Genomic DNA, 19,803 nt, shown 5'->3' with positions numbered 1-19,803 from the left:
GCTGTCTTCCAAAGTGATCGTACCATTTTGCATTCCTGCTAGAAATGAATGAAAGTCTGTTGCTGCACTACCTGTTATCATTACAGGTAGTAGTAGTATCTCATTGTTTTAATTTGCAACTCCCCGATGCCATGATATTGAGCACCTTTCCAAATGCTTATTTGCCATCTATATATCTTCTTAACTGAGGCATCTGTTCAGATCGCTTGCCTATTTTTTTAGTTATGTAAACTTGAATAAAAATAAAAAAAATAACAATTTTAATTTAAATTTTAGTTAGTTGGGGCACCTCAACTTTAGTTAGTTGGGTGGCTCAATCGGTTAAGCACCCAAGTCTTGATTTTGGCTCAGGTCATGATCTCAAGGTTCATGAGATGGAACCCTGAGTTGGGATCCATGCTAACGGCATGGAACCTGCTTGGGATTCTCCCTCTCCCTCTCTCTATGCCCCTCCCCCACTTGTGCCTGCATGTGCATGCACATGCACTCTCTCTCTCAAAATAAATAAACTTAAAAAATTTAGTTAACATACAGTGCAATACTGGTTTTAGGAGAATTCAGTGATTCATCATTTACATACAACACCCAGTGCTTATCACAAGTGCTCTCTTATTAATGTTTATTTATTTTTGAGAGAGAAAAAGAGAGAGCATGAGTCAGGGAGGGGCACAAAGAGAGGGAGACAGAGGATCCAAGGCAGGCTCTGCACTGACAGCAGAGAGTCCAATGCGGGGCTCGAACTCAAACTGTGAGATCATGACCTGAGCTGAAGTTGGACTTTTAACTGACTAAGCCACCCAGGTGCCCCACAAGTGCCCGACTTAATGCCTATCACCCATCAAGCCCATCCCCTACCCACCTGCCTCCATCAACCCTTAGTGTGTTCTCTATCATTAAAGAGTCTCTTGTGGTTTCCTTTCATATGTTCATCTGTTTTGTTTCTTAAATTCCACGAGTGAAATCATTTGGTATTTGTCTTCCTCTGACTTACTTATTTCATTTAGTATAATACATTCCGGCTTCATCTATGTTGTTGCAAATTTGCCCATTTTTTTTTTTTAATTGCTGAGTTTTCAAAGTTCTTTGTATATTTTAAGTAACAGTCCTTTATTTTGCAAATATGTTCTCCCAGTCTGTGGCTTGTCTTTTCATTCTCTTAGCAGTGTCGTTTGTAGAGCAGAAGTTTTGACCTTAATGAAATCACACTTATTAAATTTTTCTTTCATAGGTCATGCTTTTGGTGTTGTATCTAAAAACTCAATATCAAACCCAAAGTCACCTGGGTTTTCTCTTATTCTATCTTCTAGATTTTTATAGTTTTGCATTTTACACTTCGGTCTATGATCCATTTTGAGTTAATTTTTATGAATGATGTAAGGTCTGTGTCTAGATTCATTTTTTGCATGCGGATTTCCAGTTTCTCTGGTACATCTGTTGAAAAGACTAGCTGTGCTCCACTGAATTGCCTTTGCTCCTTTGGCAAATTTCAGTTGACTGTATTTGTGTGGGTCTATCTCTGCGTTCTCTGTTCTGTTCAATTGATCTAGTAAAACCTTTGTTTTCAAGCGTAATTTGTTCTGGAAACATGTTTATAATCCAAAGCGCTTGTATATAAAAGTGAATTTCCCCATAAGAAATAATGGAAACTCAGATGGTTCGTTCTACAACACAAATATATTCATATAAAAATGATTACAGTACTGTAATATAATACAAAATAATAAAGAAAATACAAAATATAAAGAAAAATAAATTAACCTGCACTTCCCTTTGAAAACCTTCATGGCTGGTGTGAGGGAGACAAAAGAAGGGAGGGTTATTGTGTAGGATAACTTTTCACTATTCACTAACAGAATCACTGCTATCTATAGGCTCAATGGAATCTTTTTTAGATTACAGTATTAATAAACTCTTTTCATATACTGTATTTAATGTAACTGGAAATACGGCAGCAGAAAGGGTCTATATCTGCAGGCAGCCTGACCTAGAATGAAGTAAAGCATTCCTAAGCTCACTCTTGTAAGGAAAGGCAAAGGATTATCCATAGGTGCTTTGAAAGGACAAAAAATACACTAGTGACAGTTGTGGGCACTTTCCAACATTCTGAAAAATATCACTGATTTATGCCAAACACCGCAGCCTGAGACTGAGCATCCAAGCATGGGAGATGATCACCCACAATCCCACAGAGAGAGAGGAAGAGACAGAGAAAATCATTGACTCACTTGTGATCATGTGACATTCGGTGCCATGTACTACTCATGTTGCAAAACATCGCCCATTTATCACGTTAAAATTTATTAGAAATGTTTGCTTGTCTTGCGGAACACTCACAAAACAAGTTACTCACAACCCAAGGTTTTGCTGTATTTGTTTATTCTTTCATCAATACCACACTATCTTAATTACTTTAGATTTACAGTAAGTCTTAAAGCCTAATACTGCCAATTTTCCATCTTTCTTCAATATTGTGTTGTCTTTTGTTTTTCCATAAGCTTCAGAATCAGTTTGTTGACATCCAAAATAATTTGCTGGGATTTTAATGGGAATTGTGTTGAATCCCAAGTTGGGAAGAACTGACATCTTGAAATATTGACTCTTCCTATCCATGAACACAGAATCTCTCTCCATTTACTTAAATCTTCTCCGATTTCTTTCATTAATTTTATAGCTTGCCTAATATAGATCTTCTACATATTTTAAATTTATACCTCAGTCAACTTGCCTCCCTTCTTTCCTCCCTCTCTTTTTGGTGCTAATAAAAATGATGTATTTTTTTATTTCCAATTTTTCATTGCTGGTATCTAGCAAAGTAATAGACTTTCATAAGTTAACTTTGTATCCTGTAATCTTGCTATAACTGCTTCTTAGTTCCAGACTCTTTTTTTTTTTTAATTCTTTGGGGTTTTCCAGAGTCAATCACGTCAGCTGTGAAGAAAGACAATTCTCTTTCTCTTTCCTAAATCTATATGCCTTCCTCCCACTCTTTTCTTGTTTTATGCCATTAGCTAGGATATGATGGTGTAAGGAGTGTGGGGGGTCTTAGAATTTTTCACTTTATTGTTTTAAAAGAATTACACTTTGCCTCACCAAAAGAATCATCCCTCATTTAGAGACTATTCCAAAACACTAACAGAAATTGGGAGGGGAGTAAGGAAGAAGGGTGTTAATTTTCTCATCACAGCAAGGCACCAATGTTACAGCCTAAAATTAAAACGTTTTAAGAATATACATCTTACAATAACTCCAACCTTGATGTTTTTCACAATGTTTTCTTTTTTTTAAGTTTATTTATTTATTTGAGAGAGAGAGAATGCAAGTGGGATAGGGGAGAGGGAGAGTGAGAGAGAGAATCCCAAGCAGGCTCCAAGTGTCAGTGCAGAGCCCAATGTGGGGCTCGAACTCACGAACTGTAAGATCATGACCTGAGCTGAGATCAAGAGTCTGCTGCTTAACCAACTGAGCCACCCAGGCACCCTTCTACTCTCTCAAAGTAAATAAACAAACTTTAAAAAGGAAAAAAAAATAAAATAAAATAGGATAGAGAGACCATAATCTGGGGGCTAGGAACTCATTGCCACTCTGTTGAACATTGTTTCTAGGCCTTTCTAGAGATCAGAACCAGGAAATTTTATTTATTTGCTTTCAGATAAAATACTCCATAAATTCATGGCATTCCCAATTCAAACTAAAGATGACAGGGTTGTAATTTAACAATACCAGTTTATCCTTTCAGCAACTCTGAAAATTCTAGTTTTCAATGATGCCAACATACTTACTTTATCCCATAATCACACATAACAGTCTCAAAAACAATACCAACAGTCCTACCAAAAATATTACTAAAAATTCCTTAAATTCTTATGCTTTTCATTTTATCCTTATACCACACAGATTGCTGTTCTAAACTCATTTAGAACAGTTACTCTGTATTGCAAAAGTTTGCTCTTAAAAGATTAAGAGTTTAAAAGTAATCAAATAAAATATTCACAGCTCCAAAATTAAATCTACTCAATAAGGTATATACAAATAGTTTTCACTTCTATCCGTATTCTCTCGACATTATAGGTAGTCATATAATCTTAAAAGTTCATCCTTTCATTAATATATATGTGTGTGTGTGTGCGATATTATTAAAATTTCTTAGATAAGTTGTAACATACTGTAGACATTTTCTTTTTTTTTCATTTAACAAGACCTTGTCAGAAATATAAACTTGTCAATAATCTACTCATAGTAGTCAAAACCTCAAGAATCAACTGAAGAGTCTAAAATGTAAGAACAGTTTGAGAATGGAACACTTAGGAACACAAATATCTAAGAAAATGGTAAAGATCGGCTAATTGTTCGGTTGTATTGATGTCTCCTTCACCCTCTGGCACACAATGAAACTACGCTTCCTATGACTTCTACAGTTCAGTGACACCTTACAGGTGAGTTGTAGTCAAAGGGAGTTAGGGGAAAGTGATGAATGCTGTTTTCAGGACTCTAAAGTCTCACACAATCCTCTACATTCTTTCTTTCCTTCATCTTCTGGCTGGATGCAGAGGAGGCCCCAGAAGACTCCAAGGCCCTAGAAATTGACAGAACTGTACAATGGAAGGAGCCTGAGATGCTAAATGACTACGTAAAACAGACCCCACCCCTACCTCAAGTCCACTTTAGACTGGTTCTGGGCAAGAAATAAACACGGTGTTAGAGCAGATGTTGGGTTGTGTGTTAGAACAGTTAGCCTACCCTGAACATACAGGACCAGTGCAGGAAACAAAGTCTCATAAGGAGACTCAGAAATGGTCAGAAAAGTGCTTTTTTGTTGTTTTTGGTTTTTATTTTTTTTATTTTTTATTTTTTTGTTTTTGTTTTTAAAAGTAAAGGTAGCAGAGAGTTTCAAGAGCAAGTAGTTGGCATCGAATGCTGCAGAGAACTAACAAGAATTGTTTATTAGAAGTGACAGTGTAGGGTCGCTGGTAAAATTAAGTATGTGTCATCTAAATCTCTCAAGTCATTTTCATTGCCCTATTCTAGTTCTTGTGTTTATGGAGAAATAAAACAGAATAATTTCTTTAAAGTACTTAAAAAAGTGTATTTGGCCTAGGAGTGCTGGGTGACTCAGTTGGTTGAGCGTCCGACTCATGATTTCAGCTCAGGTTATGATCCCAGGGTTGTGGGACTGAAACCTGCATTGGGCTGAGCATGAAGCTTAAGATTCTCTCTCCCTCTCCCTCTGCCTCTATCCTACTTGTGCGCGCGCTCTCTCTCTCTCTCTCTCTCTCAAGAAAAAAACAAAAATAAAACCAACCATATTTGACCTGATCATATTTATCTCCAAAATATTTTTGCCCCAACGACTCTTTGTTTCTACGTCCAATCTTTAATTTTTTTCTGGAGCTCTACTCACACTTTCATGATTCTGTATCACTCCCAAGGGTACATCTATTATACTTTCTGACCATCAGCTTCTTTTAAAAAAATGCAGTTCTTCCCAGTTTCTGATACTTAGACAAGCTAAAACACAACAAAAAGATGGGTGCTATGGGATCCTTAGTTCTTCACAGATCCTGCTCCCGATCTTCCAGCCATTTTAGTTGTGTGGTGCTGACTGTATAAAACTATTTGTCTTAGAGAAAAATAAAACATAAATTCCCACGAAGAGGGATTTGAAGGAAGTCTAGTAAAAGGAAATGGAGACTTGGGAGAATAAGGTGGGGCAGGATGTTACAGAGGAATTACAGGTAAGGGAACAAAAATACATAAGCCTAGTTGAAGCAAGGGGACAAGGAAGAGAACGCCAGAGCTGCCACAAGTCAAGGATGGCTGCTGTGACACCAGCACTAGATGGTGAGCTCTGACTACACTTGTTTCTGTGGGCGGGGCCAAACCAGCAGGGGTTTCTTCCCGCTACTTGTAAAGTGAAACATAGCCTCCCAGAGAATTGCTGGTAGGTGGGAAGGTCCCTAAAACCCAGGATACAGTAGAATTTTACTATCCCTTTGTGAAATATCTTAGTACCTTAAAAAAACAAAACTTAAAAGTTTGATTATTTAAACTAGTAAGAACCGTCAACGGTAATACAACTTGAACATTAGCAAATCTATATTAGCTTTTTCCTAAACATAGACATAGAGATAATTTATATATCACATCACATAACACAATATTATTTTGTAACAAAAAATAAAACTTCTTAAATTACTGCAAGGAGAACTCTAGTGATATATTTTCAACACCCATTTTGAAAGTCTATAAAAGGAAGATGCAGAGATGTAATTTTAAACTCTCCTACAGGGGCACTTGGGTGGCTCAGTTGGTTAAGCATCTGACTTTGGCTCAGGTCATGATCCTCCTGGGTTTGTTAGTTCGAGCCACCAAGTCAGGCTCTGTGCTGACAGCTCAGAGCCTGGAGCCTCCTTCAGATTCTGTGTCTCCCCCTCTCTCTGCCCCTCCCATGCTCATGCTCTCTCTCTGTCTCTCAATGATAAATAAACGTTAAAAAAAATTTTTTTTTAAACTCTCCTTCAAATAAAGAGATCTTGCTTGGGAGTAAAATACGTGTAAAAAAATATCATACAGGGGCGCCTGGGTGGCACAGTCGGTTAAGCGTCCGACTTCAGCCAGGTCATGATCTCGCGGTCCGTGAGTTCGAGCCCCGCGTCAGGCTCTGGGCTGATGGCTCAGAGCCTGGAGCCTGTTTCCGATTCTGTGTCTCCCTCTCTCTCTGCCCCTCTCCCGTTCATGCTCTGTCTCTCTCTGTCCCAAAAATAAATAAACGTTGAAAAAAAAATTAAAAAAAAAAAAAGAAAAAATATCATACATCCCATTTTCAATTAAAGGTTATATTTTCCTACTTTAAGGAATAAAAGACTAAAACTCTGGGTAAAAAATATTCATTAACCTAACCAGAGGCTTTATTACTTAAGTTTGGTGTTTTAAAAAATCCTTTCTATACGGTTTTTAACTTTTTCTTGCTCTAGGCAGAGAGTCAGGAATCTAAATGGAGCATTCATTCAGCTTATCTCAAATAACACCATTAATATTTCACTGGTATCTTTAAATTAAAGGACAATTTAAAATTTCTACCACATATACATTCAATTTATATTTATCATTATTTGTCAGAATAAAAATTTAAAAACTTTAGTGATCTGTGTATACTTTCCACCATGTTACAAAAAATTTCCTATGTAAAAATTGTTCAGTGAATACCCACACAACTACAACTAAGAGTCCACAATTAACACGTTACTGTATTTGCTTTATACCCTACCTATCCATTATTCCATCAAACTGTAAATGCACCATTTACCTAAGTAAGTTGCAGATAATTGTATACTTCACTCCTGTCAGTGGTTATATCATTTAACTAGGGTTTAATATTTGTTTATAGTGCCTTATTTTTTTGAGGCAAATTTTATATAAAGTAGAATGCACAGACCTTAAGAGTGCTATTTGATGAACTGTGAGAAATGTATACACCTGTTACCTTCGCCTGAACGTTTGTGTTACCCCCAAACATACTACTATGATGGAGGTGGGGCCTTTGGGAGGTAATAAGGTAACGGGGGTGGAGCCTAATGATGGAATTAGTATTCATATAAGGGGAAGGACTAGCACTCTTCCGGCCAAATGAGGATAGAAAAAGACAGCCCTCTGCAAACAAGGAAGAGGCCCTCTACCAAGAGCCTGACTGTGCTGGTGCCCTGATCTGGGGTTTCTATCCTCTAGAACTGTGAAAAATGATGTGTATTGTTTAAGCCATCCAGTCTGTGGTATTTTGTTATGCAGTCTGAACTAACACACCCATGTAACTCTAACCCTTGGTCAAGTTTCATACTCTCACCTGAGTTTCCTCATCCTTCTCCCAGTTTTCACCATACACTAATTCTACCCCCTAGAACTTAACAATAGAATTGCAAAATATGCACTCTTTCTCACAGATTTCTTTCACTCACCATAATGTTCATAATATTCATCAATATTATCGCATATTTTTTTTTCTCTCTCAATTGTGTAGTAGTATTTAATTCTGGAATTACACCATTTTGTTTATCCACTCCTCCCCCTTTTTAAGTTTTTATTTTAAAAACTAATTCCAGTTAGTTAACATAGTGTTATATTAGTTTCAGGTGTACAATATAGTAATTCAACACTTCCATATATCCTATCTATTCTCCTTTTGATGGACCATGAATCACTTTAGTTCTTCTGATTACAAATAAACTTGCTATATTCTTATACAAGTCTTTTGGTGAATATATTTTCATATATCTTCAGTAAATACCTAAAATTGGAATTATGAAATAAGAGGGTGGCATATGCTTAGTTATATAACAAACTGCCAAAGTTTTCCAAAAAGATTGTATCATTTTACACTCCTACCAACAAAGATAAGAATTCTGATTGATTTCTGTTTATGCCCAAATTTGATGTTATCAACCTTTTTAACCATTCCTGTGGGTGTGTAGTAGCATTCTGAGATTTCATATACCACATTCTCATTAACATTCAGTTCAAGCTATGTTCAAATTTCCCTTGTGATTTCTTCTTTGACCCATGATTTATTTAGAAGAACGCTATTTCTCAGTACTTGGACTTATCTGGCTATCTGGTTGTTATAGACTTAATTCCACAGTGGCCAGAGAAAACCCATGTATGATTTGAATCTTTTTTATATTTAAGACTTCTTTTATGGTCCCATATGTTCTATCTGGAAGTACCATGTGCACTTGGAGAGAATGAGAGAATGTACCTGCAGCTTTGGGGGGGGCGGTACTGCTCCATTCATAGTTAGGTCATGGTGGTTGATAATGTCAGATCTTCAATTTCTTCACTGATTGTTCTTTTTTGCCTAATTCCATGAAGTGCTGAAAGAAGATTGTGAAAATCTCTTACTTGTTTGTAGATTTGTCTTTTTGTTACTTTTTGTTTCATGACATTTGAAGCTCAGTTATTAAGGGCACACAAATTTATGACGAATATAACTTCCTGATGAAATGACCTTTAATCATTACAAAATGTTACTTTTTATCTCCAGTAATTCCTGTTGTTAAAATCTACATTATCTAATATTATCTGCTCTCAATAAGCCCCAGTAACAAATTCTGATATTGTTTTATTGTTTTCAACTTCTATCTATTTACTTGCAACTTATGCCTTTATATTTAAAGTGCATCCATGCAATCAGCACAATAGCCAAATCTTTGGGTTTTAAACTCAGTTTGACTTTTTTTTTAAAGGGGAATTTTTAAACCTAGAAATTACATTTAGATGTAATACAATTATAAATGTGCTTATAGTTAGTTCTTTTGTTGTTTTTTTTTTTTGACTGTTTTGCTTTTTTGTTGTTCCCGGTTCACCTTTTCCTGCCTCCTTTTGGGCAAATTGTGTTCTTCTAATTTTTTAAATTTACATCCAAGTTAGTTAGCAGATAGTGCAATAATGATTTCAAGAGTAGATTCTAGTGACTCATCCCCTATGTATAACCTCCAATGCTTATGCCAGCGAGCGTCTTCCTTAATGCCCTTTACCCATTTAGCCCATGCTCCTACCCATAACCCCTCTAGCAATCCTGTTTGTTCTCTATACTTAAGTCTCTTACGTTTTGTCCCCTTCCTGTTTTTATATTATTTTTGCTTCCTTCCCTTATGTTCATCTGTTTTGTATCTTAAATTCCACATGAGTCAAGTCACATGATATTTGTCTTTCTCTAATTTTCTCACTTTACAGTTATTTAAAGTGGTTGCAGGTTTTTTTTTTTTTTTTTTTTTTTTTGAGAGAGAGAGAGGGCAGGGAAGGGGAAGAGAGAGAGGGAGAGATTCTTAGGCAGGCTCTGCCCAGCGCAGTGGAGGCAGGGTGTGACTCTGGGATGGATCTGACAACTGTGAGATTAAGACCTGAGCGAAAATCAAGAGCTGGCATTTTAATGTACTGAGCCACCCAGGCGCCCCTAGTGGTTTCATTCTTAACACAGTACTATACCACTTCATGAGAAATGTAAGAATATTGCAATAGTAGAGTTCTGTTTACCACTTTCCATGGCTCTATTGTCACTGTATGACATTTGGCACTTCCAAAATCTATGTCCGTAAGTTCTGGATTCAAGGAGAAACTCTAATTGCTTATGTGTGGCTATACAAATATAATACTCATGTAGATATCAAAAACTGAATGGTTCAATGTGGTGGTCCATAATGCTCAGTGGTCTGTTATATACATTTGTTCGGGTGATGGGCGGCACTTTCCTTCTAGGTAAGATCCTAGGTTTTCCAAATATGATGATACATGATTATGATTTTTGTCCCATGTCAAAGCAAAATACTGGAGTCTGTTGATACTTGTTTCTTAGGACATTTGACTACAGGATGTGTTGGAAGTGAAGCAGACTAAGATAGTTTTCAGAGCCCTGAGGTCTGTGCCACCTCTTAGCTCTCTTATCCTAACAGTGGAGCAGGGTAAGGGTACCTTGGTGCCTGAGAAATAAATATAACTCAGGAGCAGCTGACAGAATACTGAATTCAGAGGGGTGCTAAAATTATCAGTGCTAGAAACTTCAGTACCTAAGATCTCCTAATACTTTTTCTTTCAAATATAGATTAAAAATTTTTTTTAATGTTTATTTATTTTTGAGAAAGAGCATGAGTGGGGGCGGGGCAGAGAAAGAGGGAGACACAGAATCTGAAGAAGGCTCCAGGCTCTGAGCTGTCAGCACAGAGCCTGAGGGGTGGCTCGAACTCACGAACCTTGAGATCATGACCTGAGTGGAAGTCGGACACTTAACCAACCGCGTCACCCAATGCCCCTTAAATACAGATTTTTAATCCCTAAACCTCCAGATACTGATTCAATGGGTTACAGGTCATAAGCCTAAGTATTTAAAACCTTCTCCATACACTGCATTACAGGTGGTTCATACATGTGACAAAGTTCATATGGATACTTTGCCTTAGCCTAACAGTCATTTTTAAATTCTGAACGGACCTGGGTGTGTCTGAATAATTCTTCATCCTTAAGATTTCAGCCCATGTATCATCTCCTTAGTATCCTTACAGTGGCCATCTAAGGGAATTGTCTTTATCCTACCATCTTTTCTCTCTGTTTTTCTCTTCACAACATCGCCCCGTCTTTATTTGTTCTATAGCATTTATACTAACTTATACCTTGTCTTTCTCCTTGCACTGTAAATTCCCTTAACTAGACCACAGTAATTACACAGTACTCAATAATTGTTTATAGGTGTTCAAGTAACTGTCCAAATAATGATTCATTCTAAATACAAAATCACAAGTTGACAAGCTCATCTGTTACCACCAAATATCTGAGTTCATAGTATTTTCAGAAAAGCCTAGTCAGATACCATACATACATTACAACCACTTCTCCAAACGAAATCAAACCTAGAGTACACCTAATGATGGATTCAATTCTAGATATAGTCCCAAGACTGATAACCAGAGGAAAGCCAGCTTTGGGGGTTGGAGACCATTTCGAGCTAGGTCGGTCATATGATTGTTTTGTTTATAAGCTTCATTTTGACCAATAAAATTAAATGCATCCAGAAAGTATGGACAGTCAGGAGATACACGACCAAGATGAACTGCAGAAAACAGAAACTTCTACCAGAAATCATCCCCTCAAATGGAATCCATTTAGCAGAGATTTACCCAGTTCGTGTGTAATAGAACAGGTACCGCGCAAGGCCGAAGGGGCCTCTTGCTGTGAACGCGAATAGGGTGAGATCGGCCTGCTGGGGGAACAAGGGAGTTAGCCAGGGAATAACCCGGCAGACGCCACACTCAAACTGCCGAAAAGAAAGCCAAACTCCCAAACCGCTCACGTCAGCTACCCCCGCAGCGCACCACTTCCGGGATGCGTGTCCAAATTGCCCGGCGAGCTGCGCCTGCGCACTGATGTTTCTGCGTAAAGGACCAATGAACGGGGGAGTGGGCGGGCCATAGGCCAGAGACTCGGTTTCCGGTTCCGGCCGTCCTTGGTCAGTCAGCTTTTGTGCTACGTGTCGCTGGCGTCTGAGAGTTTGCCGGGCAGGTGAGCATCTATCTCTTGGTGGGCTTGGGGATGAATCCTTTGTGACTAGCGGAGGCGACGGGCGTGGGCCAGCCGGCGGCCCTCTCCGGGAGGCTCTCCGTTCTGGGCGGTCTGGAGCCCCCGGCTGCCCACGAACCTCCTCGCACGGCCTGCTGTGGAAGTAAAGGCCCGGGGCCGCGGCCTCCCGAGGTCCCGAAGGAGTGTGGCTTTGGACAGCCCTTGCTCCTTCAGCGCCTAAAGTCCTGGCCCAGGCTTCGGCTTTCTGGCTGCTCGTCCTGGGCCACCTCGGTGTGCAGGTTTTACTCTGTTAGGGGGCTGCCGGTGTCTTCTGTGCTCTGGTCAGAGATGATGGCCTGCCGCTGGAGTTCCCTTAGGCTTTGGGAGTTTGTGTGTAGTGTCCTGCCTTGGAAGAGTTCTATTTAGCCCTGGCCCTGCCACCACGTCTATAGGATAAAGTGAGAGGGTTGGCCTAGATTCTAGATCGAGAGATCATAGCAAGTTACTGGATCCCTTCCCCTGAAAGTGAACAGTGTTTTACGCATTGTGCCTTTTTTTTTTTTTTTATGGAGAAAAGTTTTTAGCTTTCATCACGACATCTATAAAGTTTAAGCCCGCTGGATTTGAAGAAGAAAGTTAAGTGAAGTACTAAGGAAACAGGCATTGCTGTGTTTTTGGAGGGACCCAATGTACTTGGCCTAGAATGTTTATAGAATTTTATTCCAGCTGCCCGTTCCGGGTGAGAAACTGGAGCTTAGGAAGGTCATATTTCCTAGACAGGGATTTGAACCACCACCTGCTCTTCCAATGGTACTCATTCCTCGATGTAACAAAAATTTATTGAGTATCATGTGCCTGACCACTGTTCAAAGGGCTGGAGGTAGGGTAAAATGCAAGTAGTAAGCTCTCAAAGCTAAGATTGGGTGACATTTCTATTGGGCAGTAGATTCCTCAGAAGAATCTAGCTGATGAAGTATATAGCACTGTTTTCTTAAAAGGTGTGTCCTACCTAAAGGTCTGGAGTTCAGGTAATAGCTTCTGAGAGTCTGGATCTTGGTTTAGTGAATCTTTGTGGTTTTGAAGATTTTATAGATCTGTTCCACACAAAAATACTCTTTTCTGAAAGTGTTATGTGGCTGTGGTTTAGAACAATCAGACTGAAGTCCACGTTGCCCCTAGGCTAGATTCTTGCAGCGTCACAGTTGGCCTTCACTACACTTGACACTGGTTTCTGAGAGTTTAAAATAAAATATGGAAAATACTTGTTGGATCCCCAAATTGTTGGTTCTGTAGCAGGAACAATGAGAAGACTGCAGAGTGGGAAAGGAATGGATGTGTTTTAAGTGCTTAACTTGTCATGTTAGGAGCATGTGTCCTGTGTCAGTGATAATCCTGGAGGTGAGACCTGTGCTTGTTTTATAGCCTTTGATCTGATGCTGGAGTTAACGAAAAAATAATGTCCGTTTTGTCTTGGAGTCTGTATTGTTTTGTTTTGTTTTATGAGATGGAATTGACTGGTATCAGACATGAATTCATGACTAGTTTCCTTTATATTTTGATATAACTGATGAAGTGCTGATTTGATGATAACCAATACCAGTGAGCATCTTCTTGCTTTTTTGTTTTTTTTAAATAGGCATCATGGATCAGGTAATGCAGTTTGTTGAGCCGAGTCGGCAGTTTGTGAAGGACTCAATTCGGCTGGTCAAAAGGTGCACTAAACCTGATAGAAAAGGTAATAGCTTTAAAATGGGAGAAAAGATTAAATCTTTACATTTGCTAAATCTTTTCTTTGATTGGTATCTTTCTGCTTAATAGCCGTTGCATTATTTTGTCAACATTTTTAGCGATTCATTTTGCTTTATTGTATTTTAATACTGCCATTTTCTAAATTTTGTACACTTTTTTACACTTTACAGATTTTTCCATTTTATGTGTTTTCAAATGGTGAAAGATAATTTATCACAGCCTTGTGTTTCATGTTAGGTTTGCCTTAGTGGTATTTAATGACTTTAGAGTTTTAGGTGTCAGTGTCTTCCACATTTCCACTCCGAAAGATCTTTTGGAGTCCTCCCTTCTCTGTTGCTGCCCCCATTTCCTCCCCCCAAAACAAAACCTTAACATGAAATCAACAGTATAGTTGTTATCGATCTACTAAGTTAAACTTCGTTTATCATGATTCATCTGTAAAAAGGTGCACCAGAAATGGTGTACCTTTATTCATTTGAGTGTTTCCCGAGTTAGCACCTGGGAATATAACAGAATATAATATATATGTAGTGTAATAAATATATACACATATGTAATAGAGACCTGTCCATGTTCTTGTGTAGTGTAGAGTCTTTCAGGGAATATAGTCATGAACCAGTAATGGCAATTATAACTCTAATTACTTCTGCGGTAATTACCGTGAAAGACAAATAGAAGTATGGACAGCACATAATAGTAGGACTAACCAAGTCAGGAGGGCATGGCGGCTTCCCTGAGGAAATAACATTAAATGGAACATTACCATGGTCTGAAACCTGTTTTCAGATTGTGCCTAGCCCAGCTTGATTTCTCAAGCCTTATTCCTGGCTTCATTATGATATCAAAGACAACAGCTCTATTGTTCATTAAAAATCATGTTTTATGTTTTTATAATTAATACTTTTTTTTAAATTAGAGAGAGAGCGCATGCGCAGGGGAGGGGCAGAGAGAGAGAGGGAGACACAGAATCTGAAGCAGACTCCAGGCTCTGAGCTGTCAAGCACAGAGCCTGATGCAGGGCTCGAAACCATGAACTGTGAGATCGTGACCTGAGCTGAAGTTGGAGGCTTAATCGACTGAGCCACCCAGGCACCCCTATAATTAATCCTTTTAACAGTGTAACAAATTTTGAGATGGATGCTGTGTATTTCTGTTATCCGTGTTTCTTTTTTTTTTTTTTTTTTTTTTTGATATTCTGGTCATTTGATAAGAAGTTAGACTATTTTGCTGCTTGTTGATGGAATCACTAGCATGGGCATACACTTTATTTCTATGTGTCCTTAAATATCAAAGAAGAAAATTAAAAAATTTGTCAAGCAAATATTTATTAATAATGTCATGTTTTGTTTAACTTAAAATGATATGTTCACTCTCTGGAGAAATGTACACCAGTAAGTTTATTTATATTGCTGCTAATTTTTTCTCCTATATTTGCAATGTCAATGTAAAAAATTATCTAAATTTTGTGTTTTTAAATCCAGAATTCCAGAAGATTGCCATGGCAACAGCAATAGGATTTGCTATAATGGGATTCATTGGCTTTTTTGTGAAATTGATCCATATCCCTATTAATAACATCATTGTGTAAGTAAACTTTTTGAAATAGACAGTATCTAGTATAGAATAAAAACTGAAATCATTTGAGTTGACAGCCTGCGATGTTATTAATACACAGATATGTACTTTGACTTTTTAATGCTGCTAGAGTCTGCTGCTATTTATTGAGTACCTGATAATTCAGAGTGATTTTATATGTTATACAGTCTTTATTAGCAACTCTGAGATAGGTACAATTTTCTTTTATAAATACAATTTTAAAGGGTCACGAAAGTGAGTTAAAAACAGTTTGTGACCAAGCAAGTGACAGAACCAGTATTCAAATTTAAGTCTTCTTTATGCTGTATATTAAGTTGTTGGTTTTTAAAGTGCAGAGGAAATGCTCCCCCTGTGAAAGTCACTACAGTGATAGAATTCAGACTCTAGACTCAATCTCTTAGGTTCAAATCCTCTCTTTTGTTACTTAATAGCTGTCATGACCTTGGGCATTTTACTCAGCTTCTCTGTGCCCATTTTATTCCATAAGGCTAATAGCTTTTATTTGGGTTATGGTAAAGATTAATGGCTTAAGTCATGTAAAACAGTAAAAAACAGTTGGGGTAAGACAATGAAATGGAAGTTGTGACTGCCATGAGCCACTGGTACTAATGGAGGGTTTCTTAACCCTTTTAGTGTCTTAGAGAGGAGAAGAAAGCACTGACAAACTGGGATTACTTTATTCTTTCCTAAATGCTTTTCTTTTCAGATTGGTTATAAGTTACGGAGAAACCTAATGGCAGTGAGAAATGAGAGTAGTCAGTTTTAGGCATTTTAGTTTGGTGTAAAGACTTAGTATGAGTTGCAGTACTCATTTGCTCTTTGATGCTTTTGTATTTATTTAATCTCTGAACTTCAGCGCCATTTAGAAGTAGTAATACCTATTGGGCTTATTTTATGGGATGGGGAGGTTTAGACATGTTTTGTAAACTATACATCTTTTAAGTACTAGATGCTGTTGATGTAGATGCTGGTGGAAGTTGTCTTCTAAATGATAAGTGACTGAATAAGATGGAGTTCTTAAGTAGGTTATTATAGTTATTAAGCAGAAGTGCCACGAAGAGATACCGTGAGATCAGAGAAAGTTAGGCCTGAAAAGGATCAAGTCTCTCGAATCTCCTCCATCACTGAGAAATCTCTATTCTACTACTAGTGAGCAATACCAGCTCTGGAATTGTGGAATCATGGAGAGAATGGTCAAGTAGAATTAGGAAACCTGAGACTCTGTCTCTGGGCTGCACTTGAGCTCATCAGTAAACAGAAGGGATAGGATGGAGTTTCTGGGAAGTCACTTCATTTCCATACATACAGCTCAGGGCCTCTTGTTTCCCATTCCAGATAGGTTTAATTGATACAGTTAATTTTTTCAGTTGATAGGGAATTTGTTTTCTGTAAACACCCCTCATTGTTCTTAGTTTTACCCTTTGGGACAACATATAACTTTCTCTCTTTCAGTATATTGTTATATGAGTTCCTCTCACATTTTTTCTCCAGTCTTCACTTAATATATTTTTAACTCTCTTGCCAGGCGTCACTGTCTGCCTTAAGTGATTGATAGGGCCTTTCACATTCAATTATGAGTTCTGAGGCATTCCTGGTATAGATACTTACATCTATCTATGCACACACGTAATGTTAATCTATGTAAGTACGTATACATATATTATGGGGTGTGTGTGCGCACTGCAGAACCTAGTTCACTGTACTCTTGTAGCCATGAAAAGCACTGAATAAGTGTTTGTTGAATTAAGTCAACAACTTAAGGTTTATCTTTTTCTAAGGGTCATGATGGTATGAACAATCTCTAACACTTACTGGGCACTTCCTGTGTGCCAGGGACTCTTCCTGCTTTAGTTAACTCCTTTAATCCTCATGACACTTCTGTGAGGTTAGTACTGTTCTTTTCATTTTATGGATGAAGAGACTGTGGTACGGAGAGTAGGTACTTCCTCAGGCTGCTTGGCTGGTAACCGGTAGAGCACTGTACCATACGCAGGCCGACTGGCTCAGGAGCCTCTATTTCTAATTGTTGAGAGCCCTCTCTCATGCTGACTCTGTTGAACGTTCCCTATTTTGAGTCCTGTTCCTCACCTTATGCTCCAGTTTGCATTTCATCCATTCTCTTAAAATCCAGCGTTTAGAATCGAATGCCTCTACATATGTCTTCTTGCTGACGGCTAAAATCCTCAGACAGGTTTCTCACAATTAACTGCTACAATAAATTTCCTTTATCCTGGGTTTAAACAGTTGGGGTGGTTTATTTTTAGCCTAAAAAATGGAACATTTTCCTTGTTAAATTCCTTTTTCCTGGATGCCCTTAGGGAAGACTTTTGAATTTTTAATCTGTCCAACATTATTATTTATCCTAGATTTTTTTTTTTAATTTTTTTTTTTAACGTTTATTTATTTTTGAGACAGAGAGAGACAGAGCATGAATGGGGGAGGGTCAGAGAGAGGGAGACACAGAATCTGAAACAGGCTCCGGGCTCTGAGCTGTCAGCACAGGGGCCCGATGCGGGGCTCGAACTCACGGACAGCGAGATCGTGACCTGAGCCGAAGTCGGCGCTCAACTGACTGAGCCACCCAGGCGCCCCTATTTATCCTAGTTTTGTATTACGACAGCTTTTATTTCCTTGTCTAAGTTGTAGCCTAAGGACAGGGCACTCTGTTTAGGACAGGGCAGCCTTAGTGCACCCTTTTCGGATGGAGTTTAGTCGGGTTGTTCTAACAGGGTTTTGAAACAAGTATTAAAAATTCGCTTTCACTTAATTCTTTCCATGGCAAATACACAATATCTTTTATCAATCTTACCAATCAGAGATGGTTCAGCAGCTGGTTACTTAGAAAACTTGTCATTTGATGACAAAATTGTTTCAAAGTTGAAGGAGTTAGAAATCTACCTTTAGAGAGTTTTTACGTTAAAATGAAGGCCAAATAAAGCATTCTGTGAGAAATGCTATCAAAACTTATTCTTCTCATGACATTCTTCAACATCTGTAAAACCCAAAGATCTTTTTTTCCTGCTTGAAAAGAACGTAAGTCACTGCTTTAATTATTTTGGGGTGATGGCAAGTGAAATACAACCACAAGCTCCTCTTTCATTAGGCTAAATTATCACTTGTTTTCCCTTATGATAAATGTATGTCCTCTTCTATAAAATTATAGCAGTCACAAGTAATAGCCAAAGTATTATAATTTAAAGGAGTTATGTAGTCATGGATAGTTTAGTTACAGCAATACAGTTTAATAACAAACACTAAAAATACTTGGCATTAAAGTAATATTGAAGAGTATTTCTTTCAGGCATATTACTTTCATCGAGTAGTGCAATTATTTTTCCTTTTTTAACGTTACTAAACAATACTAGGGACACCTGACTGGCTTATCAGTAGAGCATGCCACTCATGATCTCAGGGTCATGAGTTCACGCCCCACATAGAGTGTGGAGCCTACTTTAAAAAAAAAAAATTAGTAAACAATGCTAAAGTGTGCATCTTAGCATGCAGTTTTAATGTTTATGCTTTTGAAACTTAGAAGTTCTGTAGAAAAGGTGATTTTTGTTTTCATTATGATTAAACCCCTGTTTTTTAGTGATTGTGTGAAGATACAGTAGTTGGAAACTGTTGAACTAGTTTGCATTCTTTACTTTCAACTGATTGTGTATCAAATTGAAAAACTAACCAGCTAACCATCCTGTTATGTAATTCATATTTTTCATCTTGTTCAGAAAGACTTTATGCCAGACTGTTAAACACTTGTCCCCAAAAGAGGATTCTGAGTTTTTAATACAAACCTGTTCAAACGCCACATCATCTCTAAGGACCTTTTTTAGTTACAAGATTTTAAAGTACAGTTTCTTCTCCTTTGTGCTATCTTTGGGTTCTCAGATAACTGGTTTTAGTTCCATAAAATTGTAGCACATTGCATTTCAAAAAACTATTGTTATTAAAATGTTCTATACACTTAAATGGAGCATTTTTCTTTCTTTTACAGTGGTGGCTGAATACCTTTTTAGAAGAGTTTTTCATCTTGGGGATTGGTGAATAAGTGAGGATTTGAGAAGCTCATGGAGTAAAAATCTGTCTATATGTTTTGTGTTTTTCTTTCTTTTTTTGCCTTCCAAGATGTTTTGTATTTGTAAATTAAAATAATTTCAAAATAAAAACAGGCTTATCTTTTTTCCATCATAGATATTTATCAAATTTGATAGGAGATAATGGGTTCTTTTTTTTTTTTTTTCCTAAAGTTTATTTATTTTTAGGAGAAAGCACAAACAGTGGAGGGGCAGAGAGGTAGGGAGAGAGAGAATCCCAATCAGGCTCCGTATTGTCCTCCCAGAGCCTGACGCGGGGGTTGATCCCACAACTCTGGGATCATGACCTGAGCTGATATCAAGAGCCTGACGCTCAACTGACTGAGTCACC

At 37.9% G+C, this 19,803-nt stretch overlaps 2 protein-coding genes across 2 annotated transcripts; one reads left to right on the top strand and one right to left on the bottom strand.

Moving 5' to 3' along the window:
• Positions 1-8,750: 8,750 nt before the first annotated feature.
• LOC109497384 lies at positions 8,751-12,581 on the bottom strand. Its single transcript, XM_045052623.1, has 4 exons — positions 12,543-12,581; positions 11,658-12,343; positions 10,147-10,253; positions 8,751-8,861 (listed from the first exon to the last, which is right to left on the bottom strand). The coding sequence occupies exons 1-3, from the start codon at positions 12,579-12,581 to the stop codon at positions 10,154-10,156; spliced, it is 825 nt and encodes a 274-aa protein (XP_044908558.1). The 3' UTR covers positions 8,751-8,861; positions 10,147-10,153.
• Positions 11,913-19,544, top strand: SEC61G (SEC61 translocon subunit gamma). The gene is made up of 4 exons (XM_003982620.5): positions 11,913-12,039; positions 13,673-13,771; positions 15,267-15,369; positions 19,373-19,544. The coding sequence occupies exons 2-4, from the start codon at positions 13,678-13,680 to the stop codon at positions 19,380-19,382; spliced, it is 207 nt and encodes a 68-aa protein (XP_003982669.1). The 5' UTR covers positions 11,913-12,039; positions 13,673-13,677; the 3' UTR covers positions 19,383-19,544.
• Positions 19,545-19,803: the final 259 nt, after the last annotated feature.

This window comes from Felis catus, chromosome A2 (genome assembly GCF_018350175.1).
Source record: "Felis catus isolate Fca126 chromosome A2, F.catus_Fca126_mat1.0, whole genome shotgun sequence".
In the NCBI taxonomy this organism is placed as follows: domain Eukaryota; kingdom Metazoa; phylum Chordata; class Mammalia; order Carnivora; family Felidae; genus Felis; species Felis catus.
The sequence above is the reverse complement of the archived record's forward strand: the minus strand, read 5'-3'. Positions and strand labels throughout refer to the sequence as shown.